The 27,719-nt window shown below is 44.1% G+C and overlaps 1 protein-coding gene across 1 annotated transcript; it reads left to right on the top strand.

Moving 5' to 3' along the window:
• Nucleotides 1–27,719, top strand: osbpl3a (oxysterol binding protein-like 3a). The gene is made up of 22 exons (XM_072676482.1): nt 1–215; nt 8,786–8,988; nt 9,642–9,758; nt 11,078–11,131; nt 12,047–12,160; nt 12,235–12,363; nt 13,580–13,664; nt 15,024–15,127; nt 15,243–15,317; nt 15,927–16,077; nt 17,148–17,239; nt 17,347–17,478; nt 17,837–17,930; nt 18,351–18,586; nt 18,978–19,115; nt 19,234–19,297; nt 19,398–19,476; nt 21,407–21,560; nt 22,733–22,877; nt 23,699–23,825; nt 24,533–24,655; nt 24,737–27,719. The coding sequence occupies exons 2-22, from the start codon at nt 8,854–8,856 to the stop codon at nt 24,831–24,833; spliced, it is 2,445 nt and encodes an 814-aa protein (XP_072532583.1). The 5' UTR covers nt 1–215; nt 8,786–8,853; the 3' UTR covers nt 24,834–27,719.

The following is a 27,719-nucleotide window of genomic DNA, read 5'->3' as shown; positions in this document are numbered from 1 at the left end:
TCCGGTAGACGAAGCTTCTGGTGAACTTCAGCTGTGGGGCTTGTTATGTGATCGCAGGTGAGAGTCCAGAACCAGCTGCGCTTCTACATGTCTGGACTTGGTTCCGAGAAGAGTGAGTTCTGCAGGTCGACCGAAAAGCAGAGCGAAAGTCACTGAAGGAGGAAAAAGTGCCACGAAGACTCGAGAGGCAGACAGCACGGAAATCAGGCAGCCAGGTAGGACAGCAGCGAGCCCCCCTCCTTCACTCCAGCCTGTACTCGCTTTGTCTGGACAGCCTGGCTGTGAGGTGTTGGAGACTTCAGGTAAAGGCGCGGAGAACATCTGGAGAACATCAGGAGAACATCAGGACACGTTGAAGTTGTTTACTGCAGTTTTAGTTTCAGCAGATTTCAACCAGATGGTCTGATGGGGTCGTTGATGGTCAAGGACGTTGGAAAGCTGGTCATCCAGGCGAAAACATTCCCTATACTGGTAGGCCAGCTGGTTAAACTGGTTGACCAGCTTAGCTCCTGACCATCAAGGTTATTTTTCTTTCCACTTGAGTGTTATGGATTAGTTGCTATATCAACAAGACCTATGATGATCATGAGAAAAGCTGGTCAGTCTGATTGGTCATGCTGATAAATCAATTGGATCGTGCTGGCCAGCCATGGTCATACTGTGTGGAGTTTAGTTTAGGGTAAGCTGGTTGAACACTTTGGTCAAACTGGGTGTCCTGCTTGGTTAAGGTCATGATGGTCATATTTGTTGACCAGTCTGGTCATGCTGGTTGACCAGCATGGTCACAATGGTCGTATTGATTGACCAGCTGGTCAGCCAGCTTGGTCATGCTAGTTGACCAATATGGTCATGATAGCCATAGACTAGGTTGGTACAGTTTAGTAAAGCTGGTTGACCACTTTGGTCAAACTGGTCATCCAGCTTGGTCAAGGTCATGATGGTCATATTTGTTGACCAGTTTGGCCATGCTGGTTGGTCACAATGGTCGTATGACCATTGACCATGATGGACAGGTTTGGTAAAGCTGGCCAATCAGCTTGGTCATGATAGCTATAGACTAGGTTGGTACAGTTTAGTAAAGTTGGTTGTCCACTGTTTTCAAACTGGTTATCCTGGTCATCCAGCTTGGTCAAGGTCATGATGGTCATATTTGATGACCAGTTTGGCCATGCTGATTGGTAATGTTGGCAAAGCAGCTTGGTCATGCTACTTGGCCAACATGGTCATGATAGTTATACTGGTTGACTAGTTTGGTAAAGCTGGTCAACAAGCTTGGTCATACTAGTTGACCAGCATGGTCATAATAGCCATAGAATAGTTTGGTACAGTTTAATAAAGCTGGTTGACCACTTGGTCAAGGTCATGATAATAACATTTGTTGGCCAGTTTGGCCATGCTGATTGACCAGCATAGTCACAATGATGATACTAATTGACAAGTTTGGTAAAGGTGGTCAACCAGCTTGGTCATGATGGTCATACTGGTTGACTAGTTTGAGACAGTTAGGTAAAGCTGGTTGACCACTTTTGTCAAACTGGTTATCCTGGTCATCCAGCTTGGTCAAGGTCCTGATAGTTATACTGGTGTACTAGTTTGGTAATGCTGCCCAACCAGCTTGTTATACTGGTCGACCAGTGTGGTCATGGTGTCATATTGAATGACTAGTTTGGTACAGCCTAGCAAATCTGGTTGACCACTTTGTTAAAACTGGTTATCCCGGCCATCCAACTTGGTCAAGATCACGATAGTTATACTGGTTGACTAGTTTGGTAAAGCTGGTCAACAAGCTTGCTTATGCGGGTCCACCAGCATGGTCACAATAGTCGTACTGGTTGACCAGTGTGGTCTTGCTGGTTACCCAGCTCGATCATGTTGATTGATGAGCTTGTTAATGCTGGTTAACTAATTTGACCAGGTTGATCATGCTGGTAGACCAGCTAAAACATCAACCAGCTTGAGCAGCTTGGCTGGCCAGGCCGTTTTTCTTGTAGCAGCACAGTATATATTTCTACACAAGCTTAGGAAAGTGCTGTACATTGCCTCGAATATTGCAGTTGTAGGAATGATTGGAACTGTTATTAAGGGCATATGTCAGATCACATGTCACAGTGTCCCTGATGGCCAGCCCTGTGGCCTTTGGTTGTGGCAATAGCAATAAAACGGATTAAACTGCAGTAGGTTCATGTTCTGTGGGCTGTGTTCCAACTTCAGAGTGGTTCATTGTGGTTGACTTTGCCGTTTCCCAGACTGGTTCTGGAGCCACTTGAGTGAATGAAGGCCTCTGGCTTCTATAATTAGGCAGGACCTGTGCTAAGATTTTCCTTAGCACCCAAACACTGGCTGCAAACTTCCTCTCTCGCCTCGCGCATTGTGGACACTATGACCAAGGGCTGACTCATAGCCCTGATGGGGGAAAAAGGGGGTGAAAAGAAGTCAATGGCTCCAAGGCATCTTGTCAAGGCCACAGACGCTTTCACGGGTGTAGGATCATGTTTGTATGAGCCTGTTGCTGCTCTTCAGTTTGAGTGGAATGGAGGAATGTGCTGCATGTTGTTGAAGTGAAGCTGGTATGAAGTCTGGCAGACCTGGCGAGCTCAGCTGGTGTGGACACGTCTGGAGTGCTTCATGGTATGATGTCATATGGCACGCTGTCAAGAAATAGTGAAGAGCAGAGATTGGTTTGAAGTGTTGGCTTGTTTGGCCTGATTCCAGAGAGTTAGTGCAGTCTGAAGTTCTCCTAACTCACATTTTAAACATCTGCACCTCAGTCTGATCAACAATCCATACTGAGCTGATCCTCAAAAACATCAGTAAACATCACTAACGATCTGCAGCTGAAACTGATTCAATACTGTGTAAGATGTTCAGTCTATGGCTCCGCCCCCTCTCTCATTTTCAGTTTATGCTCACTTATCATCTGCAGGTTAGAGCGCCCCCCTATCACATGGGTCGAGGCCTTCCTATTATCAGAGAGTCCTGATCATGGAGGGTTGTGGTGTTAATGGGATGAACTAATGATCTCCAGAGTCTCCTGAGAAGCAGGACGCAGTTAGACAGTCGCTCCACTCCAGAGCTGTGAAGCCGTGTACATTTCTGAGTCTGAGAAAGAAGGGAAGGTAAATTTACTCAGAACTGGGTTTTAATGGAGGGGAATTTCACAGCTCTAGACCGGCCCTACGGTCTAACTGCTGCTCATCAAGTGTGGGGAGGTCGTCAGCTTAAATCCCAGCAAGGCCTCAGCTCTCCACTGTCGAAACACTTCCAGTCTTGGGACATTCTTGCTATGTTTTACAGCGAATTCTGTATGTTTCCACATAAACTATATAGAAAATTGCATTATAGTTATTCCATATATATATAAAACTATATATCCTATATAGTTTATGTAGTTTCCACATAAACTATATAGAAAATTCCATTTCCATTGTCTACTAATACTTCTCCTTTCTATAATAAGACAGACCCTGAGCTAAGATCTTCCCTGGAACGTGACTTGCTCTCTCATTACTTGTAGAGTAGGTTTGGTGATTTCCCTGCTGAACACGCCCAGGACACGTGCTGGGGTGAATCAGGCATGCCTGAGCGGGGACATCACCTAAGTTCATGGACATTGGCCCTTCAGGACTGGACATGACATGTCTGACACAGCATATTTCATTTCATATATAAGTGCAGTCTTTTAGTGTAGGGAGGTGCGGCAGTATGGTAATTTTAGGCTGATACCTGGGGCCAGGTATCGAAATTCAATACCTTTCTGGTACCACCTAAAAGTTACGTCAGTCCTGCTGGGTGTTGACGATTGTATGTCACTCAGTAATGAATTTCAGTACATAAGTAGTCAGTCAGAGTCAATAAATTTGTTTGTAAAACTTGTTTCAAAGTCTAAGATGCTGATTGGCTGTCTGGAGTACATACAGTATGCATGGTATTAATGTCAGCATTCCTTTATTAGTCTGCAGTTCATTACAGTCAGTTACGCACACTTCCAGCACTTAATTATATAATTTAATCACTGTTACAGTTACTATTAGGGATGAAAGAAAATATAAGAGTAAGATTAAGAGTTAAGAGTAAGAGTGATTTACTAAAAAGCTTCACTGTTTACTGAAGAAGAACCTCAGCTAGTTTAAATAGACTAAAATTCAGATCTTCTAATCTTAGACTCTACTAAACACAAGTCAATATACAGACCATAATACTCTACTCTTCACCCAAGTCCTCTCAGAAGAGGAGGGTCTTCAGTCTGGGTTTGAGGAAAGCGAGCGTTGGACTCTGCTGTTCGGACACCCAGGGGAAGTTCGTTCCACCACTTTGGTGCAGGACAGTAAAAAGTCTGGACGCTCGTCTTCCGTGGATCTTAAAGGATGGCGGGTCGAGCCGAGCCGTACTTGAAGCTGGAAGGGCTCTTGGTGCAGATCGGCTTTTGACCATCGCCATCAAGTACGGAGGGGCTGGCTGGTCCAGTCTTGGCTTTGTAGACCAGAGTCAGGGGTCTGAATCTGATGACCTGGGCAGCAGCTACAGGAAGCCAGTGAAGAGAGAACACAGCAGAGGAGGAGCTGAACATGACTGAACTTAGAAACGTTGAGGACGACCCGACCCGTGCCGCTGTGTTCTGGATCAGCTGCAGGGGTCTGATGGTGCGGAAAGAAACATTGATTATTGATTATTAATGAATAGTTTAAAGGTAAAGATGCAGGATTGATGTCAAACATTGCTTCATTTAGTGTTGTGTTTAAACCCCGACCACTAGAGGGCTGTGTTGTCCGCTGTCTTTAGATCCCACTGTTCTGATTGGATAAAAAGTTGGATACTTTTCTGCACTCTGCTCTGAGCTCAGCACTTGGCCCTGACCCCGCTCTGTAACTTTAGGTGGTCTGACAGACACTCGGTGGCTGAGCTGCTCTCTGTGAGCTGTTCCTCCTAAACTCTTCCACTGTTCAATAATAACACCACTCACAGCTGATGGAGGAAGATCTAGGAGGGAGGAGATTTCACCAGCTGACTTGTTGTTGGTGGTGCAGCGGTGTCTCCTATTACATACAGAACCACGCTGGAGTTCAGTGAGCTCTTCAGAACCTCCCGTTCTTTCACTGATGTGTGGAAGAAAGACAGACTGCAGGACTAGAGGCTGGATTTATACAGCTGTTGAAATGGGACTACGACTATGAGTTGTGTCCCAATACTTTTGTCCATAACTATTTGACCTTAAATGACCCATAGCCAAATTCCAACCAGCTGAAGCTGGATACTGTAGTGTTCTCTTTAATGCTGCAGTAAAATATCCTGTTAAGCCATGAAGCACTAAAGCAGTCACACTGATGCTGTTAATGATTGACTACAATTATGCAGACCCAGTCTTGTGCCTGTACTTACTTACACAGGGTGTGTGTGTGTATGATAAGTGTACGAGATGTGTCTATGTGTGTTCAGACTGTGTAATGTGTTGCATAACAGTTCAGGCCACACCTCACCTGCCTCGCCTAATGTTCAACCATGCATACATGTGCTCACCTTTACCTCGGTTCAGGCCTTTTACCCACATCCGCCTCTTTCTCACCTGTCCTGAGGACGCGAGAGGGTTTCAGTAAAGTATGAGAAGTGTGCCGACAGCAACTCGAAGACCTGAATTCTGCACCACACCCATGTGTGTAGGGGGTAAGGGATTAGATGTCAGCTATACACCGATCGGCCATAACATTATTATGATCTCCTGACTCTCCTGAGAAGCAGGGCGCAGTTAGACAGTCGCTCCACTCTAGAGCTGTGAAGCCGTGTCCATTTCTGAGGCTGAGAAAGAAAGGAAGGTAAACTTACTACGAACTGGGTTTTATGTAGTGTAATTTCACAGCTCTAGACCGGTGAAAGGTCGTCTGCCTTGGCCGTCTCCTATATCTACATTAAGCTGCTCACCAAGACCCAGTGCTGAGGGCTCTGTTCGGGGTCTGTCATAGACGTTGTATGGACAGGTTCTCTTTATGACTCCATCTTTTTTCTTTTTCATTTACTTTGCCTCCGGCTGTTTGCCGTCGCTCTGTCTGGACGGAGCTCAGTCGCTTTCTGCAGTTTGCACTGTGGTTCACATCGTACCGTCCCGAGAGTTAGTTTGATTCACTTCTTCCTGACTGTTTGTTTGGATGGGAGAGAAGCCAGGTCTTCCAGAAAAGCCAAAAATATCTGCAGTCCGTCTCCAGGCTGTAAACCCGTCCCCACTCTTTCCCCCTTCTCTAATACCTCTGGGAGAAGAAACCACAGCAGGGGACAAAGCCTGGTCTGTGCCAACACTGAGACCTTTACAATTTTTGGCAATATCTGGAAATGTTCCTAGAGTTTCTGAAGAGAATTCCTGGAAGCTTTGGAGGCTGAAGTCTAGAAAGCAGATCACAGGGACATTTTCAACTGTTTATAAACTTGTCTATGGTATCCCTGGTTGTTGCTATGGTTTACATTTACATTAAAGGCATTTAGCAGATGCTCTGCAGATGCTCTAGTTTATACAGACTAGAATCCAGAAGATCCTCTAATTTGAGACTCTACTAAACACAGAAGTCAGTCTGGAGACCCAGTCCTCCACACACTCCACACTCTGCACACTGAGTCCTCTCAGAAGAGGAGGGTCTTCAGTCTGGGTTTGAGGACAGCGAGTGTTGGACTCTGCTGTTCGGACACCCAGGGGAAGTTCATTCCACCACTTCGGTGCAGGACAGTAAAAAGTCTGGACGCTCGTCTTCCGTGGATCTTAAAGGATGGCGGGTCGAGCCGAGCCGTACTTGAAGCTAGAAGGGCTCTTGGTGCAGATCAGCTTTTGACCATCGCCATCAAGTACGGAGGGGCTGGCTGGTCCAGTCTTGGCTTTGTAGACCAGAGTCAGGGGTCTGAATCTGTGGACCAGGGGTTAACTGCCTAAGGCTTAACCAGAGTTTTGCTGCTGCTGTCTTCTTTCACATTGTTTATTTAACCCATACACACACATCTGTAGCTTCTATTCCATCACAAGACAATCAGAAACCGCTTTCGTCCGTGTGTGCTGTGCCTGTTGTGAAATAAACATTACAGAAGGATCATATGTATTATTATTTTATTATTATTATTATATATATTTTAATATTTAATATGCTCTGCAGGTTGTAGAATGCTGTAGTTGTAGGCAGAGACAGGATGAGGTTAGAGACGGTAAGAGAGGACGGTGGGATTTCCACCATCAGCTTGTTTATTGAAACTCTGTAGAGTGATTCTGTAGAACAGTGGTTGTCAAACCAGTCTTCGGGAATCCACAGATGGTCCATATTTTTGAGCCAACCCAACTCGCAATGCTTCCACTCGCAATGTTTACAATTCTAATTATTCCACTTGCTAACCTTACACTCTCAATACTTGCACTCGCAATTCTTCCACTTGCTAACCTTGCATTCGCAATGCTTCGACTCCCAATGCTTGCACTCACAGTGCTTACACTGTGTACTCGTAATGCTTGCACTCACAAAGTTGCACTCGCAATGCTTACACTGTGTACTCGCAAAGTTGCACTCGCAATGCTTACACTCACAATTCTTCCACTTGCTAACCTTGCATTCGCAATGCTTCCACTCGCAATGCTTCCACTGTGTACTCGCAATGCTTCCACTCGCAATGATTCCACTCGCAATGATTCCACTCGCAATGATTCCACTCGCAATGCTTCCACTCGCAATGCTTCCACTCGCAATGCTTACACTGTGTACTCGCAATACTTACACTCGCAATACTTACACTGTGTACTCGCAATGCTTCCACTCGCAATGCTTCCACTGTGTACTCGCAATGCTTCCACTCGCAATGCTTCCACTCGCAATGCTTCCACTGTGTACTCGCAATACTTACACTCGCAATGCTTCCACTCGCAATGCTTCCACTGTGTACTCGCAATACTTACACTCGCAATGCTTACACTGTGTACTCGCAATGCTTACACTCGCAATGCTTACACTGTGTACTCGCAATGCTTACACTGTGTACTCGCAATGCTTACACTCGCAATGCTTACACTGTGTACTCGCAATGCTTCCACTCGCAATGCTTACACTGTGTACTCGCAATGCTTACACTCGCAATGCTTACACTGTGTACTCGCAATGCTTACACTGTGTACTCGCAATGCTTACACTCGCAATGCTTACACTGTGTACTCGCAATGCTTCCACTCGCAATGCTTCCACTCGCAATGCTTCCACTCACAATGCTTCCACTCGCAATGCTTCCACTCGCAATGCTTCCACTCGCAATGCTTACACTGTGTACTCGCAATGCTTCCACTCGCAATGCTTCCATTTGCAATGCTTACACTGTGTACTCGCAATGCTTACACTCGCAATACTTACACTGTGTACTTGTAATGCTTGCACTTGTAATATTTACACTCGCAATGCTTATAAAATATATATTATATAAATGTATATAAATATAGTATCTGTCTAGAACTGAAAAGGCTTCTTTGTCTTATTGAAACTGTAAGTACTGGGGTTGCAGTGGCATGAGTGGTATGATCTCATGGTTTTACGGTGTCACAGTACACAGTACAGTCATTTCACCATTCTTCTTCTTCGTCTTCTGGACTATCAGGTGGTTCCTGCTGGTGCACGCTCATATCAAAACAATGCTGTCATTGAAACCAGGAGCTTTCTGTACTTTCTCGTGGGATCGAAAGTAAAGTGTGAAATGTGGACTGCAACAGCGAGCAGGTGTCCTTCACGTTCACACTCTCCTCCTCCTTTCTCTTTCATTTCTTTCTTTCTTCTCCTCTGTCTAGGGCCTGCAGTCTTCATGGTAGTGTAGAGCCTTTTCCGTTGCGGTGTCTGCAGTGACGAGGTTTGCAGGATGAACTCTGAAGAGCAAAGTACATCATCCGTGTCGGAGGTGACATCACCCACTTCTACCCTGCCTACATCACCCAGCTCCGTGTCTCTTCCCCTCAGCGAAGACAGCGATTCCTCAACTCAGGATGGCAAACAGGTAACAGAGCTCTGTTCCCAGCAGGTCTGGGCAGTTCTAGCAGTGTATCAGTGCTGTTTATATATAATCATGTCTGAATATTTGAGGACACTCCTCCTAATGAATGCATTCAGCTACCTTAAGTTGCACCCATTGCTGACACAGATGTGCAAATGCACACACATATGCAGCTGCCTATAGAATAGGACTCTCTGGAGCAGATCAACATCATGACCATATTGGCTCTATGCTGCCTAATAATGCCAGGCGTGGGCTACAGGGGTCTATAAAGCCCCCCAGCATTGAGGAGCTGTGGAACAGTGGAAGACCTGTGTTCTCTGGAATGATGCTGTTGGAGCTCCATCCAGTACTTTTGGGGTGCAATGAGGTGGTGAGCCTCCAAAATCCTGACCTCACTAATGCTCTTATTGCTGAGTACAATCAAATCCTCACAGCAATACTCCCCCAAAATCTAGTAGAAAGCCTTTCCTGGACAGCAGAGACAGTTACTCCAACAAAAGCAGGACAGACTCTCCCTTGATTTTAGAAGAAACAAGAAATAAATGGGCAAGTGTCCCAATACTTTTGTCCGTTTATGCTCCTAACATAGGTGTTCCTAATAAAGTGGATAGTGGCTGTTATTGTCTGACAGCTCTCTGTTTCTCGTTCCGCAGGATGGCTGGGAGCTGGTTGACAGCTTGAGGGAAGCGAAGGGCGACATGCCGAAACCAGGCAAGCAGGAGGGCTTCCTGCTCAAGAAGAGGAAATGGCCAATGAAAGGCTGGCACAAGGTGGGCCCCTAAAAGGCTGAGCTCTTAAGTAGCTGCAGTGGGCTAGAACAAGTCTAGTGAATCTAGAGCCGGGGTGAGCAATTCTGGTCCTGGAGGGCTGGATTCCTGCGCAGTTTGGTGCTTTTCCTGAAGCTCACCTGATTCAGCTCACCTGATTCAGCTCACCTGACTCAGCTCACCTGTTGATTACAGGGTTAGTAGATCTGTTGGAGCAGGGAAATCTCAGAAAAGCCCAGAAAGCTCAGGAACAGCTCACCACTGTTTACCTTTACCAGCTTTAAAAGCAACTGAAAACATATTTGTTTAGATATGAGATTTTATTTATTGAAATTAGTTGTTAAAAATGAATTAGCTGTTTTGTTTATTCCTATCTATTTTTAATATTTTCTTTATTTCATAGTGTTTTCATTTCCTGCTATATTATGTCATATTATTTCGGGATTATAATTTTAGTATTTTCATTGGATTAATATAAATTGTTAGTCTTTTTGGTTATTTTCTAATTATATTGCTGTTTTATTCTTTTACTACCATATGTTGAGAATTGCTTAATACAATGTTGTTTTAGAATTTGCCAAAATTATATTATTATTAATATATTGTTATTATTATCAGTAGTAGTATTGTATAGAGTTGGTATTATTTTATGTATCTGCCACTATTATTATTATTATTATTATTATTATTACCACCATAACTCATCGTTACTCTCGTTATTCTTACCACCTCTACTATCATTATGTTAATTACAGTATATTAAGATTATACTGCACACCTGAGCAGTAGAACAGTCTTATGTGGTGGTTTGGTAACTTTTATCAATAATTAATAAATAGTTCTGATCAGAGGAGGACGGGTCGGGTCCCCCTTGTGAGTCTTGGTTCCTCCCAAGGTTTCTTACTCCAGCTCTGAGGGAGGGTCTCCTTTCCACTGGGCATTTTTGAGCTTGCTCACCAGGGGTCTTTATGGTCCAGTTTATGTTTAATGGTTTGTTAATCTCTTGTCCGCTTATTGTAAAGCTGCTTTGTAACAACCCCAGTTGTAAAAAGTGCTAGATAAATAAATGTATGATTATAAATGAAGCTATTATTAGAGTCCTTGAACAGCCAATGAGAAATCATCAGCATTCTGTAGGTTATAATGCAAGTATTAAACCAGCCTTGGTTCCTGTGTCGTACGATATCCCCCTTTTTTCTCTAATTCCAAATCCAGTATAACAGTGATCTTACTAAAAGTAGGATGGAGCGAGCATTTACTTTTGGTTAGAAGCCAGACTGTCCTCTCTGACTGACCCTCGCTCTGTGTTTCATCTCTGGCAGAGGTACTTCCTTCTGGAGAAGGGCATCCTAATGTACGGCAAAACGCTGGCTGATGTGAGTACACATATAAACCAACACACTGATGCTCCACTGTCTGGAACAGAGAGAACGACGTCTCCGTCATTCCCACTCCGGGCCGGAGCGCTGCTGCTACTGCACTATGGAGGTTTGATGGTGGAGCTGCAGGAGGAGAACCTCTCTCCAGAACTGCTGTGTAACGCTGCAGAACCCATAGAGTCATATTAGTGTAAAATCCTGTAGTATTACTCTACCACCTCAGCTCACATGCTGCTCCACCTTCAGATCAAGCTTCTGCAGCTCTCCGACTGTCCAGAAATGCATGTCTACAGCTGTGCAAGAGGGGGCGCTGATTTGTATTTACTGCAGTGGGGTAAAAGTGAAGTACACTCCTCAAATGTAGGGGGAGCCCAGGAGCAGAAAGTACCAGTGATCACAGAAATACTACCTTATTTTTGTCCAGGGAGATTTTCATGTAAACAACAAAAAATGGACGTCAATGTAAAAACAAATGATTGCAGGCCATCTATTGGTCATAACATTAATACATTAGTACTACCACTTAATATTGAGTAGGTCCTCCTAGTGCTGCCACTTCAGATCTGACCTGTCGAGGCATGGAATCCATAAGACCGCTGAAGGTGTCCTGCTGTGATACCTGGAACACCAAGACTAACGTTAGCAGCAGATCCTTTAAGTCCTTTAAGTTGTGAGGTGGACGGGACCTCCATAAGCATCAGTGAGCCCTTAGGCCCCCATGACCCTGTCTCCGGTTAACCGGTTGTCCTTCCTTGGAGCACTTCTGGGAGCTACCACTGATAGAGTTGACTGTTCACTTGCTACCTAAAATATCCTGTTATGCTTCATATATTAAAAACTGAAGCTACATTCAGACCACTGCCGTTTAAGGAGGTAATTATACTGTATGTGTGTGTGTGTGTGTGTTCTCAGCTGAAGAAGGGGAAGCTGCGTGGCCGTATTGATGTCGGCCTTTCTGTCATGTCCATCAAGAAGAAGTCCATGTGCATCGATCTGGACACAGAGGACAGCATTTACCACCTAAAGGTAGATACACACACACACACACACCTACACACACACAGAACTCCCTAACTGAGAAAGCATGTTTGTGTCATTAGGTGAAGTCGCGGGAGCTGTTTGAGGATTGGGTCTCGCAGCTGAGGAACCATCGTCTGTTCCGGCAGAATGAGATCGTGATGGACCCTCAGGAACGCCAACTACACTCAGACTCCACCTCCGTTCGCAGGGTATTTACCTCAACAGCCAATCACACCAGTACTATTTGATCATCTGTGCTCATTGGCTGAATACTGACCTTTTAGGACCCATTTACATTAGGACTGCTGTTACTACTGTACTAGTAGCGACATGTAATGATGAGGACAAAGGTCACATTGTCTGTTTATGGATTCTTTGACTTGACTCGTATCTTCAAAACAGCAGCTTAACCAGAGCAGGACAGTTATTCTGGAGCATTTCTATTGGTCCGTTCATAATGAAATTCTAATACAGTATAAAGAATAACTGCAAGATTTACATTATGGGGAAAAATTGAGATACAGGGTTATTCTACCATTATTGTATATCTTCCAGACAAGCCTGTATCTCCATTTTTGTCAAATTCCATTTTTCTCCATAATGTGAAGCTGGCTGATTGTTCTTTGTATTGTATCGGAATTTCAGCTGACCAGTAGAAATGCTCCAAAATAATTGTCCCGCTCCTGTTAAGCTGCTGTTTTGGAGATATGAGTCAAGTCAAGGAATCCAAAAACAGACCTTTGTGTGACCCTTGTCTCACCATCACGTGTCACCACTACATTTACATTAATATTTACAGCATTTAGCAGACGCTCTTCTCCAGAGCGACTTACAGAAGTGCTTTGCTATTTACCCAAAAAGAACCTCAGCTAGTTTAAATAGACTAAAATTCAAAGCTTCTCTAATCTGAGACTCTACTAAACACAAGTCAGTAAGGAGACCATAATACTCTACTCTTCACCCAAGTCCTCTCAGAAGAGGAGGGTCTTCAGTCTGGGTTTGAGGACAGTGAGTGTTGGACTCAGCTGTTCAGACACCCAGGGGAAGTTCGTCCACCACTTCGGTGCAGGAAAGTAAAAAGTCTGGACGCTCGTCTTCCGTGGATCTTAAAGGATGGCGGGTCGAGCCGAGCCGTACTTGAAGCTGGAAGGACTCTCAGTGCAGATTGGCTTTTGACCATCACCATCAAGTACAGTGTCCGAACAGCAGAGTCCAACGCTCGCTGTCCTCAAACCCAGACTGAAGACCCTCCTCTTCTGAGAGGACTTGGGTGAAGAGTAGAGTATTATGGTCTCCTTACTGACTTGTGTTTAGTAGAGTCTAAGATTAGAGGATTTAAACTAGCTGAGGTTCTTCTTGAGTGAACAGTGAAGCTCCTTCCTCCATCTCTACCTCACCCCCCCCTTGCTCTCCCTCACTCTCTAGCGAGCCGCGGTCTCTAAGCAGCCGTCTGTCCTGTTGAGGAACAGTTATCTACAGAGCTCTGAAGATATGAGAAGGTGCTGTAGAGGTGGGAACTGCCTTTTCACCTCTATATCAATGTATTTCATTTCCCTGAATGACCACAGATCACTGGGACGTTAACTTGGCTGACCGGTGACCTGCTGGTTGCTGTGTTATGGTGTAAGGACTGCTGTTACTAAACAAGCTCCAGAGTCAGAGATTCGTTCAGGCCTCAGTTATTTTCACTGATTCCACCAGTAGAGCAGCTAGGACTGCCATTCACTTTCACACATTTTGTGCTTTTGTTGCCTATAGTGTGCAAATGTAGTGTGTTATTGCTATTTTGTTGCATATTTTAGTTATATAATGTGTGTGTTTATGTATACACTTATATTACACATATGTTTGAATATATTTTTGTGACCTATACAGTCATTCACGCTACAACTGGCAGTGAAATGCTTTGATATCTGCCCCCCCTCACATAATATAAATATATACTGTATATACACTGCTCAGAAAAATAAAGGGAACACTCAAATAACACATCCTAGATCTGAATGAATGAAATATTCTCATACAATATTCTCATTGTTCTGTACAAAGTTCAATGTGCTGACAACAAAATCACACAAAAATCATCAATGGAAATCAAATTTATTAACCAGTGGAGGCCTGGATTTGTCACACACAAAAAAAAACACACCACAGGCTGATCCAACTTTGATGTAATGTCTTTAAAACAAGTCAAAATGAGGCTCCAGCCTCTGGACGCTGATAGACACAGCAAACCTTCTTGCCACAGCTCGCATTGATGTGCCATCCTGGATGAGCTGCACTACCTGAGCCACTTGTGTGGGTTGTAGAGTCCGTCTCATGCCACCACGAGTGTGAAAGCACCACCAACATTCAGCCAGAAAGCATAGGTACTGAGAAGTGGTCTGTGGTCCCCACCTGCAGAACCACTCCTTTACTGAGTGTGTCTGGTTAATTTCCACCTGTTGTCTATTCCATTTGCACAACAGCATGTGAAATTGATTGTCAATCAGTGTTGCTTCCTAAGCGGACAGTTTGATTTCACAGAAGTTTGATTTATATTGTGTTGTTTAAGTGTTCCCTTTATTTTTTTGAGCAGTGTATATAAGTTAATAATAACATATCTGACATCTTTATATTTTACTTTATAGTTGTGGTGTGAGTGACTGTATCCCTTGGATTTGATTAAAATTAAAATCACAGATCTCATCAGTAATCACCTACACAGCTGCTCCTCTCCGAGTGAAGCTAGTCCAGCAGGAACGTAAAGGACTGTGTTGCTCTCCAAGGCTCGTTAGTATAGAACCACAGTAAATCGGTGTGTAATGAGCATTTGGACGCACTGCTGGGATTCTGGGGGTCTTAAGCTCTGTTTGGTGGTCTTTGGTAGATCTGTCCGAGTGTGAGTCGTCTCTGCTGGAGCTTAATCTTCTGCTAAAGAATATGGAGGTCCTACATCGCACCTTCTCGGCCCCGGCTATAAACACACTGCAGGTTGTTGAACCTCATTCCCTCCCCGTCTTTCTCTCTTTGTGCTTGATCCTCAGCTGTGTGTGAATAGTACAGTAGGATGCAGTGCAGTGTCTGAGTGCTGTGCTCTGTGTCGTAGACTGAAGGTCCTAAGAAGGAGAAGAAAGGACACCGGAGGTGGAAGTCTAGAAATCACAGCAAGAATGGCAAAATGGTAAAATCCACACAGAGGGGGTTTACAGGGTTTACGGTGAAGTCGGTTGAATGTATAAATTGCTGGAGGTGCGAAAGTATATGTACATACACTATGGGCAAATGTATTGGGACACCTGCTTATTCGTTGTCTCTTCTAAAACCAAGGATATAAAAAAACAATCAAAGCAATCCTGCTTTTGCTGGATGCTGGATGATCATCACCCCACCTCATCCCAAAAGTACTGGATGGAGCACCACCATCCACCATTCCAGAGAACACAGCTCAATGCTGGGGGGCTTTATACCCCTCTAGCCCACGCCTGGTATTATTAGGCAGCATGGTGCCAATAGGTTCATGTTCATCTGCTCCAGAGAGTCCTATTCTATTGGCAGTACTTCTCTACAGCCACTAGACAAGCTATATGTGTGTGTGTGTGTGTGTGTGTGTGTGTGTGTACATTTGCACATCTGTGTCATCAGCGGGTGCAACGTAAAGCAGCTGAATGCATTCGTTAGAAGAGGTGTCCACAAACATTTGGACATATAGTGTATAATTGCATGACATTGTCGTGTTGATGGAGCGAGCGGTCATTCTGAAAGGTCTGTACCTGCTGTCTGTCTCTCTCAGGCTTCTGGCTCCAAGTCGTCTCGTCTCCATGTTTCGAACCCGAACCTGACCTACTCGGAGCCCAACAGTGCTGAGACCCACCTGGAAACCCCAGACTCTCCCATCGACGCCTCGCGGCTACAGGAGGAATTCTGCAGACTGGCCAGTAACAGTAAGTCTGTCTAAACTTCTACTCGAGCCTCTGTTTCTGCACTGGAGTCTAAATGGCAGCATTGGACCCGGTCAAGCATTGGCCTGGCCAAGCCACCAGAATTCTACAGCGTTGCTGCTTCTCAATAACAATTAGAGCTACTGGGCTGACTAGCAAGCCCCCAGTTATCATTATTTTACACTAATATGACTCTATGGGTTCTGCAGCGTTACACAGCAGTTCTGGAGAGAGGTTCTCCTCCTGCAGCTCCACCACCAAAGCTCCATAGTGCAGTAGCAGCAGCAGCGCTCCGGCCCGGAGTGGGAATGACGGAGACGCCCTGTTAGTTTTCCCTGTTCCAGTCAGTGGAGCATCAGCATGATCCTGAAGCTGCTAGAGTGTACAACTGTGTGTATCTGGTCATGGTTGAATAGTGAGAGTTCAGTAGATGGAAGTGAGAGACGATGAACCTCAAACCCTGCTGTTCCTCCCTCAAAACAACATCCAGCAGAACCAAAAAAGGGAGCTGGAAAACGGCCCGATTCTGAAACCCCAAAATTGTGACATCACAGTCTTCGTTCATTAGATTTACAGAGACATGCTTGGTCTGGGAGAAGGGGGCGGGCCTACCAAAGGAGTAGGCGAGTCTGGTCTGCCTTGCCGCTGGGCTCTACTGGGTAGACTTGCAGGTTGAAGGTTCGAAAACATGGCGGACAGTTTTGGATTCATTTGTATAGAATGGAAGGGAACAGGAGCACGATGTCCATGTTTTTATAGCTTTATAGCTCTGGGGAAATTCACTTATTCAACATTGACTCAGAACTCTAGTTGCATATCTAATTTTAACATTGTAAACATGGTGATCTTATTTTTACCATATTCTCCACCCCTACTTCCACTGCCTGTTAGCTGCATTGGCCTCATTTAGTGCATGACTAAAAAGGCTGTGGACACTAAACATGTCTTGGCTGACCGGTTGTATTATATGGGGTGAGGGGGGAGTTGTGTAAGTTGCCGAACTGTGACTTTAATGCAGTGTCTATTTATTTATGTATTTATTTATTTATTTATTTTTACTCATCTCTCTCCAGTCCATGCCACCCTGAAGTCGGCGTACACTTCCCTGTGCTCAGAGAGAGACCGGGTCCGAAACACTCGGGAACTGAGGAGCTCCCACGAAAAGGTGCGTGACTGAGTCTGTGTTTGTGGAACACTGTATTATGAGACGGAGGATTATGGGAGTTCCCACTGTATCTCCCTCCTGTGTTAAATGTGATCCTCTCCGATCAGGACGTGACGGACGGGCACTGCCCCCTGCTGCAACAGGTGTCCAATGAGAGTCGAGGGTCGATCCCAGAGTCTCTGTCCGAGTTCTTTGATGCGAACGAGTACCTGCTGTCTGCCAGCTCCTCTGAGAACGAGGTGAGGATCATGGATCATATAAAGCAGTTTTATTTAAGAATTGGTCTTTTTTTGCTCCTGGGCTCCCCCTGCAGTTCTCCACTGTAGTAAATACTAATCACACCTTGAGCGCCCCCTCATGGACAGCTGTGCGCATGCATTTCTGGGCAGTGTGAGAGCTGCAGAAGCTTGATCTGAAGGTAGAGCAGCATGTGGACTCAGAAAGAATCTTTTACATGTTAAAGACTGGATCAACGCTCTGGGGTGTGTGTGTGTGTGTGTGTGTGTGTGTTCAATATAAAGATATTAGGTCAATTCAGACATTTCTATTGCTTAATTTACTATGAATGTGTGTGTGTGTGTGTGTGGGTGTTTGTAGGCCTCTGATAATGACTCCTGTGTGAGTGATGTCAGTGACAATGTTTCTGTGGACTTCTGCCCCAGTGAGACGGGGACTGAAAAGGAAAACACTGGTAAGTCTGTCTATCTGTCTGTCTGTCTGTCTGTCTGTCTTTCTGTCTATCTATCTGCTTATCTTTCTGTCTGACTCTTTGTCTGTTTATCTCTATGTCTGTCTGTATGACTTTCTGTCTGTCTGTATGACATACTGTCTATCTGTCTCTGCCTGTCTTTATGTTTATCTTTATCTGTCTGTCTGTCTGACACACTGTCTGTTTATCTCTGTCTGTCTGTCTATCTGTCTGTTTTTGTGTCTGACTTTCTGTCTGTTAATCAAAACAAAACTGTGTTATTGTTTTAAACAAACAAACAATAACACAGTGTACAGATAGACAAAAAGGTTTCTGTCTATCTGTACACTGTGTTATTGTTTGTTTGTTTGTTTGTTTGTTTATTTTGTGTGTGTGTGTGTGTGTGTGTACGAATGCTTTCAGACAGCAATAGTGTCAGTGTGGTGTCACGGCGGGCTCGCTTGCCCAGTGCGTGTGTGAGTGAGGGAGTAAATCTGTGGGGTATTCTCTACTCCAACATCGGTAAAGACCTCTCTAAGGTGTCCATGCCCGTCCAGCTGAACGAGCCCATCGGCACACTGCAGAGACTGTGTGAGGAGATGGAGTACTGCCACCTTCTGGACACAGCTGCACAGACACAAGATCCAGATATGCGAATGGTGAGGAAACACACACACACACACACACACACACACACACACACACACACATATATACAAGACATGGGCACAGATAAGCAGTCTATAAACATTTGGAATCATTGTCCATTTAAGGCCAGAGCACACCGACCGGACTAACACATTCATGCTGGGGAGATACAGTCTGCCTTTTTGGTGTTTATTGCGACTAATATTCAATTCAATTTAATTTATTAATGTACAATTTTATTTTATTTATTTGTTTATTTATTCTAATATCTCTTCATTCTCTTACAGTTTCTTGTGATATGTTTGTCAGACGACCTTTTTTCCCCCATCAAGACTTCTGACAGTCTGTCTGTCTGTCTGTCTGTCTATCTGTCTATGTGTCTGCCTGTCTGTCTGTGTGTAGGTATATGTAGCAGCGTTTGCAGTGTCTGCGTATGCATGCTCCTTCACCAGAGCAGGAATGAAGCCCTTTAACCCTGTCCTGGGGGAGACGTACGAGTGTGATCGCCCAGACAAGGGATTCCGCTTCATCTCAGAGCAGGTACAACACACACACACACACACACACACACACACACACACACACACACACACACACACATATGCATTCTCACTCTGTCTGCTTTCACAAACACAGACTCATTTTCTGTGTGCTTCAGGTCAGCCACCACCCTCCTGTGTCTGCATGTCACTGTGAATCCAAGAACTTCACCTTGTGGCAGGGTGAGTAAAGCAACACACACACACACACACACACACACACACACTCTTGTGTAATCTCTAATGCATGTGCTGATGGACAGTGTGTACGTCTCTGTTGTAGATGTGCGGTGGAAGAACAAATTTTGGGGGAAGTCGATGGAGATCGTGCCAATGGGAACCACCCACATAGTGTTGCCACGGTAACACTGCCCCCTTTCCCATTCCTTTCTAACAAAATACTATCAGTTAAGGTAACCTTCCTTACAAGGAAGTGGCAATTGTTCCAGAGTAGCAGTGTTTACAACCCAGCGTACAATCTCACAGAGATCTATATTTACATACAGCACCGTGCAGAGCTTTTAGTCTGATCAGATTATTTAAAGGATCCCTGATCAATAAGACAGTTTTTACTGCAGAAGCTCCAGATCTCATCAGAACAGATAAAGCAGCTGAAGATGAATCCAGTAAAAAGGAGAAACAAGAGCTTCTCATTCTGAAGAAAGAAAGTAGTGAGATCTTGTCTGTGAGCTAGTCTGAAGAACAGAGCTCGGTTCCTCCAGGGTTCTCCTGGACGCCCCCCAGTCCAGCCAGCACAGCGTGGAGGATGTGTTCAACTCCATCAGCAGCAGCAGCAGCAGCAGCAGCAGCAGCAGCTCACCTGATTTACCATCATTAAGCCCTGATTTACCATCAAACCAGGTGTTGATCTGAGGAGAACTCTAAATAATACTAGACTCCATGAGAGAGGAGAACTTTGGAGATGTTCTAATGATGAACATGGTGATGGAGAACTAACCTAAACATTTTGCCTTTATAACAGTGCTCTTCTTTTATCCACATAATTAGAATCTGACAGTTGCTCTTTGTATTGCTAAATGGACCAATAGAAATACTCCAAAATGGTTCATTCACGAAACTAGTAAGCTAACAGAGTGGACTGTAGAAGTTCGGTCTGAGCAGGATGTTCTTCCAGGTTGTGAAAGGGGAGGAGCCCTGAACGTCACTCTCGGCAAGGTTTCTCCCAGGCTCTTTTACAGAGCCTAGCCTAGTGGCCAATCATGGACCTGCACCTTCAGAAACAGACTAGATTAGATCAGATCAGATTCAGACTGAGGTGTTTATAAATACACTCTACTCAACAATCTGAAAAATCTCTGTTTGCATGAGCTCTACAAGAAATTAGATCCAAAATATCGTGAAATGTGTAGAGTAGCGTTTAGTGTACATGTTACTATGGCAACGAGCATCACTTTGAGAGTCAGAGAAGGATTATTAACCCCTTAGTAGAAAATTACTCAGTAACTACAGGGACTTCAGTACAAACTGGTTTGTAATAATACCTTCAGCCCGTCTGCTGGGCCTTAGGCTGCTCAGATCATGTCCTGCAACATCCCAAGACCCATGAGCTGGACACTAGTATCAGATAGCAATTGTATTCGGGATGGCCTCAATCGGACTAGCTGTTCTGACTGAGGTGTTTACAGGGACGTATTCCGCTCCCACTGAGGGACGTATTCCGCTCCACCGGACGTATTACCCACCCCCCACCACCCATACCAGACCAGGGGCACACCCTTCAACCACTGCTACCTGTCTAATGACCATGTTCAAACCTAAATGGACTCTTAACTGTCTGCCACTATTAATATTACCACTATAACCCATCATTACTCTGACCATCACTACCATGACTATATTAAGTTCTTCTACACCATGATTATTATATTATAATTATGATCAGAGCAGTTCAACAGTATAGATGGTTTGGTCATTTTTATCAGTAATTAATAAATAGTTCTGATCAGAGGAGGACGGGTCGGTCCCCCTTGTGAGTCTTGGTTCCTCCCAATGTTTCTTCCTCCAGCTCTGAGGGAGGTTCTCCTGCACTGTCACAGTTGGGGCTCACTGGAGGTCTTTGATCCTTCACGTCTTCTTACATTATTTTTTCTTACATTTTTTATTCTTTTACTAATTACTAATTATATAAAGCTGCTTTGTGACGACAACTGTTGTAAAAAGGTCTATACAATAAATGTGACTTGACTAATGTAAACGCGGCTAAAGACTGGGAATTCAATCATTTTACACTGACTTCTATTGAAATTCTCTTTCTCTCACTCTCTGTCTCAGGTTTGGAGATCATTATGAGTTGAATAGGGTCACCTCCTGTATCCATAACATCCTAAGTGGTCAGCGCTGGATTGAACACTACGGCGAGATGGCGATCAAAAACACAGCTGCTGCAGAAAACGCCGCCGGCCTTTGCAAGGTCACCTTCTTTAAGGTACAAATGAACCCTCTGGTCCTTGATCTGAAGACGAATCAGTTCAAACAGATTAAAACCCAACATTTTTGATCATAAAAACATTGATCTGCTCCATAATAACACCTCGTTTTATTTAAAGACCATTATTAATATCTGCTGACGGGGTTGGAAGAACCTCAGTTTGGTTTAGCGTCTCCTTGATGCCCTCACCACTGTATGAATTGGTGGGTCCACCAGCAGCTCACTTGATTCACTGTAATAAAGGACTGATTAGATGTATTGGAGCTGGGTAAGCTACACTCTCTAATACAGATCAGATCTTCCATAACATTAGCACCACTGACAAATGCAGTGAACCTATTAGGCAGCAAGTGAACAGTCAGTTCTTGAAGGTGATGGAGATCTAGAAATAGGCAAACGTAAGAATCTGAGACACTTTGACAAGACCAAGAACCAAACTGTAATGTTCTAGACAATGACTGGGTCAGAACATCTCCAGAACATCAGCAGGCTGGGTCTTGTGGGGTGTTCTCTCCCGGTATGCAGTGGTCAGTACTGACCTACCAAAAGTGCTCCAAGAAAGCTCCAAGGAATTGATGCTTAGGGAAGTCCCACCTAACAATGTACAGGGCTGCTAATGTTAGTCTTGATGCCAGAGACCACAGCAGGACCCCTTCAGACCTGGTCTTGTGGAGTCCATGCCTTAAACAGTCAGAGCTGTTCAAGAACAGGTGCAACATGGAACAAAACGAGAAAACAATAAATACAAGAAAATTAGAAGATAAATGCTATGGGTAGTGGGGGAATCCGGTTCCGTTGTGGGACCTACTCAGTACTAGACATTTATTATATAAGTGGATTTAATGTTATGGCTGATCAGTGTGGTATTTGTGGGTGTGTATGATGTGGATTTATGCTGGACCTGTTGTAGTTAGGTTGGTAAGGTAGCCAGTGCCAGCACTACAGTACCTAAAGATGATTCCTAGTATTTCCCAGACTGTATAGCTCCCTCTGGTGGAGCACTGTGGAACTGAACACAAATGAAAACAGGCAATGTGGTAAATTCTTTTAATAATTTCTCAGTGTTTAATTTATTTTCCGTTAATCATATTTTTGTGTTTTTTGTAATTAATTTGTTATATTATTATTAGTATTCATTTATTCTTCTGTATTTCTGTGTTTTTGCTTAGGCAAGTTGTAAAGGCCCAAAGGCTAACAAGGTGGAGGCAGTGGTTACAGACGCAGACGGCCGTGTGGTTCACTCACTCTTTGGTAAATGGAACGAGGCTTTGTACCTGGGAGAGCCGCCCTCAGCCCTCTGTGTCTGGAGAGCAAGTGAGTGATGTTTAATGGAAGTGTTGGTGTTTAATTACAGCACTAAGTTTGGGTCACAGATTGTTTTATTTATGAATATTGCAATATGTTAATATCATTGTGAAAAAAAAAAAAAAAACACACAAAAGGTTTAATTCTCTAACATGATCTACTTGTGTTGGTTTGGTTTACTGTGTGTTTTGTTTTATTATAAAAATTTCACATTATTACAACACACAGTTTTTACACAACACAAACTGTAGTATACTAAATTATTTACAATTGTTTCATTATATTTTAGTTTGGTGAAGTTTCCTTTTTCCTTGTTAAACTTTTATTCCCAGAATTTTACAGCTCGGTCAGTCACTTTAGAATGACCTAGTGTCAATATTCTGGAGACATTCTGGGGGAAAGATATATATATATATATATATATATATATGTGTGTGTGTGTGTGTGTAAACATATATAATAATAATAATAATAATAATAATAATAATAATTAATGAAATAAAACATACTAATTATTATAAATAAATCAAAAGTGGGTATATCTGTTTTATTTGTTTGTTAAATGACTTGAAACTCATCTTTACTGTGGATACTTTTGTAATCTTGTAATCTGTCTTTATGAAATCTTTATAAAATATTATTATATGTCAGACTCAATATCTGCTTGTGTTTTAACTGGATGTTGGGCAATGTGGTACAAAGATATCACGATAGACAGAAGTGTCAGATTTTAAACACTGCTATCCTCTAATATATTATTATTATTACTGTTATTATCATTATTATTATTGTTGTTTCTGTTGTTGTATAATATTGCTGACTGTGTGTAGGTGCCATGCCTGAGGACTATGAGCAGTTTTATGGATTCACTCAGTTTGCCATAGAGTTGAACGAGTTGGATGAGAGCATCAAGCCATTCTTGCCCCGAACAGATACACGCTTCAGACCCGACCAGAGGTACACACACACACACACACACACACACACACACACTTACACAGAAACTCCATGACATTAGCACCACCTGCCTAAAATTTAGTAGGTCCCAACAACAGCTCTGACCGGTTGAGGCATGGACTCCACAAGACCTCTGAAGGTGTCCTGCTGTGGTCTCTGGCACCAAGACTAACGTCAGCAGATCCTTTAAGTCCTGTAAGTTGTGAGGTGGGCGGAGCCTCCATGAGCATCAATGAGCCCTAGGGCATCATTAACCCTGTCTCTGGTTCACCGGTTGTCTTTCCTTGGAGCACTTTTGGTAGGTACTGACCACTGCATACCGGGAGAGAACACCCCACAAGACCTGCCTGCTGATGTTCTGGAGATGTTCTGACCCAGTCATTATCTAGAACATCACAGTCTGGTTCTGGTCAAAGTGTCTCAGATTCTTACGCTTGTCCATTTTTCCTGCTTCATCACCTTCATCATCTTCAAGAACTGACTGTTCACTCACTGCCTAATATGTAGATCCACCCCTCGACAGACAGGAGACACTGGACCCAGATCAGCAGTGTTCTTCACTTGACCTGTCTGTGGTGCTAATATTCTGGACGATCAGTGTATCCAGGTGTATCTAGCACTGCTTACTACAGCAGCAGCACTTCATTCAGTGCTGTGATGTTTATGTAACACGCAGTAAACGTCCTGTCTGCCTCTCTCTCCCTCAGGTTACTGGAGGAGGGGAACATCGCAGCAGCAGAAGAACAGAAGGAGAGGATCGAGGCTCTGCAGCGAGAGAGGAGGAGAATCCTGCAGGAGAACAACCTGACACACACACCTCGCTTCTTCAGGTGTGTAAGCCGTGCAGACCTGTGGAGCTGTGTGTAGTCGTGGGTTCCAGGTGACTTCTAAGGCTTTATTTTTTTTAACAGGCGGTCAGAAGACGACTCGTGGATCAGCAACGGCACTTACTGGGAGCTGAGGAAAGATCCTGGCTTCAGCAAACTGGACTTCCCTTTGTTATGGTGACTGAATGAGGACCTTCCCAAGCACTGCACTGGCCCTCCTCCTCTGTGACTGGACTGGAGCTGAGCTTCTGACGTTCAGTGTGCGTTCACTTCCACTACTGCTCAGCGGTGTGGAATAGCTTCAGGTATACACTATATGTCCAAATGTTTGTGGACACCTCTTCTAATGAATGCATTCAGCTACTTTAAGTTGCACCCATTGCTGACACAGATGTGCAAATGCACACAAGCAGCTTGTCTAGTCCCTGTAGAGAAGAAGTACTGCCAATAGAATAGGACTCTCTGGAGCAGGTAAACATGAACTTAATGCCAGGTGTCGGCTAGAGGGGTATACAGCCCCCCAGCATTGAGCTGTGGAGCAGTGGAAGAACTGTCTTCTCTGGAATGATGGATAGTAGATGGGTCCAACCAACATTTCGACCTGCCTAACACTCTTATTGCTGAATGCAATCAAATCCTCACAGCAATGCTCCTCCAAAATCTAGTAGAAAGTCTTCTTCTCTGGACAGTAGAGACAGTTACTCCAACAGAAGCAGGACCAGCTCTTTTAATACCCTTGATTTCAGAATAAACAACAAATGAGCAGGTGTCCCAATACTTTTGGGTGAAGGCTAGTTTGCATGAGTTGGGCCAATTGCCAGTTCAGACTCCCAGTTTAGAATGAGGTGTTCCAATACTTTTGTTCATATTGTGTATTTTACAGTGAAGCCAGTTGTTTATTAACGTCTAGATAATCCCAAGACATTTTTCTGAAATGCTCCATTGGTTTGCAGTCTTACTCTGATGTATCTTACAGGCATTTAAATGACTTCCTGATAGCTGTTGACCATACTGTACAGCAAGCGTTACAAAATCTGGTAATCGTGGCAATTTCGTCCACTAAAAAGTAGTTCTAGCCACTTCGCAAAGTTACCACTGTGGATTCTAAGTGCCTGGTGGTCAGTAGCATTATACAGGACTGGTGGTATGGTGAAAGAAAACGGTGCTGTTCTCTTGAATAGTGAGAAGTGTTTACTGTTAAGATTATTGTAACTAGTGGAGAACAAGCGTTCAGTGTGATGCTCGCTCGACCATTTAAGAGCCACCTTTGTGCTGAGATGCTTTTAGGAAACTGGGCTCTAATTGGGAGGTTGGAACCAACTCAAAATGTAGAAATATTTCGATATAGAAATAAAAGCCTACAGGAATATCCAACTCTGTGAATCAGGCAGGTGTGATTAGGGCTCCAGGAAAACCTGGAAAAGGGAATAACCATAATTATGGACAAATGAAATGCAGAATAAAGAGCAAATGAAGGTTCAGTTGTACAGGATTGCTGCTGACCAGTAGACTCTGTTTAAGCCTGGTCACGTCATGTGTACTGGGAATCAGGATTATATCTGGATCTGGCAGAGCCACATTAAACTGCAAGTGTAAACACAGCCGAGACTCATTTACACCAGATACTAATCCCATCTCTCAAACCACTTCAGGAGGTGGAGGTCTGAGAAACATCTTAGCCACGTCAACCAAGATCCCAGTACAACCAAGTTCCCTCCCAGTATAACCAATACCCCTCAGAACCCCTCCCAGTACAACCAGAACCCCTCCCAGTAAAACCAGAACCCCTCCCAGTACAACCAAAATCCCTCCCAGTATAACTAAGACCCGTCAGACCCCCTCCCAGTACAACCAGAACCCCTCCTAGTACAACCAAGATTCCTCCCAGTACAACCAGAACCCCTCCCAGTACAACCAAGACCCTTGCCAGTACAACCAGAACATCTCCCGATACAACCGGAACAACCTCTAGTACAACCAGAACCTGTCCTGGTACAACCGGAACTTCTCCCAGTACAACCTAATCTCCTCTAAGTACAACCAGAACCCAATCCCAGGACAACCAGAACCCCTCCCAGTGCAACCAAAACCATAAACTTTTTCTAGTACAACCAACATCCCTCCCAGTACAATAAAGACCCCTTTAAGTACAAACAAGACCCCTCAAGACCTCTGCCAGTACAAACAAAACCACTGTTTATTTCTCTAAAGTTGCTTTCAGACCTTCCAGAACCCAGTACAGCACCCCAGAACCCAGTATAGCACCCCAGAACCCAGTACAGCACCCCCCCCCCGGAACCTAGTACAGCACCCCCCCCGGAACCCACTACATCATCACCCCAGAACCTAGTACAGCACCACCCCAGAACCCAGTACAGCAAATACTGTACAGAGAAATACTGACTAACTCCAAATACAGAACTATTATCTCCAAACAACATCTCCTAAAAGCTCACAAAAACAGTAGTCAGCATTCCCTCTGTTCTGTTTTAGTGAGAAATTCAGCTGTTTTTTTTTCCTTTCCTTGCTTTGAATTGCTACGGTCAGCGCAACTGATCTGTGTGTGCCGGGGAGAGCAGGGCCCGACCCGCCACTTTTTTGCTTTTTTAAAAGCATCTGAGTGGGATTACTGTAGATTTGACTTATTGTTTTCATTGAAAGGCCTAAAACTAACCCCCCAGTGTGGAGGCTGGACTTCAGTCTGGGTGACTGTTAAACACTCGTAAGCAGTGATCGATTACAGCCAGCATATAAAAAAATAAAAACTTCGTAAAGTGGTGTCCGGAGTGATTAGCCTACTATCTTAATTATTCATGTTGGATTTTACCCCACGTCAGGTTGTGCCTCGCTCTCCCCAGCTGTCGTATCTGATACATGCAGTTTCAGGTTTTTACAGTGCTGTCCAATCCAGGTATCTGATTTTGGTCTGAGTTTTCTTTTGTTTGTTTTGTCTTCTGATCCAAAGAGCTTTAATCTTGTGTTTTGTGTTTTTCTTTTTCAAGAAGAAAGAGATTATCTGTGTGACCCGAATCACAATCAAGGAAAATCTAATAAAACTGTTACACAG

The sequence above is a fragment of the Salminus brasiliensis genome, chromosome 3, assembly GCF_030463535.1.
Source record: "Salminus brasiliensis chromosome 3, fSalBra1.hap2, whole genome shotgun sequence".
Taxonomy (NCBI): Eukaryota; Metazoa; Chordata; class Actinopteri; order Characiformes; family Bryconidae; genus Salminus; species Salminus brasiliensis.
This window is presented reverse-complemented; position numbering and strand designations above follow the sequence as displayed.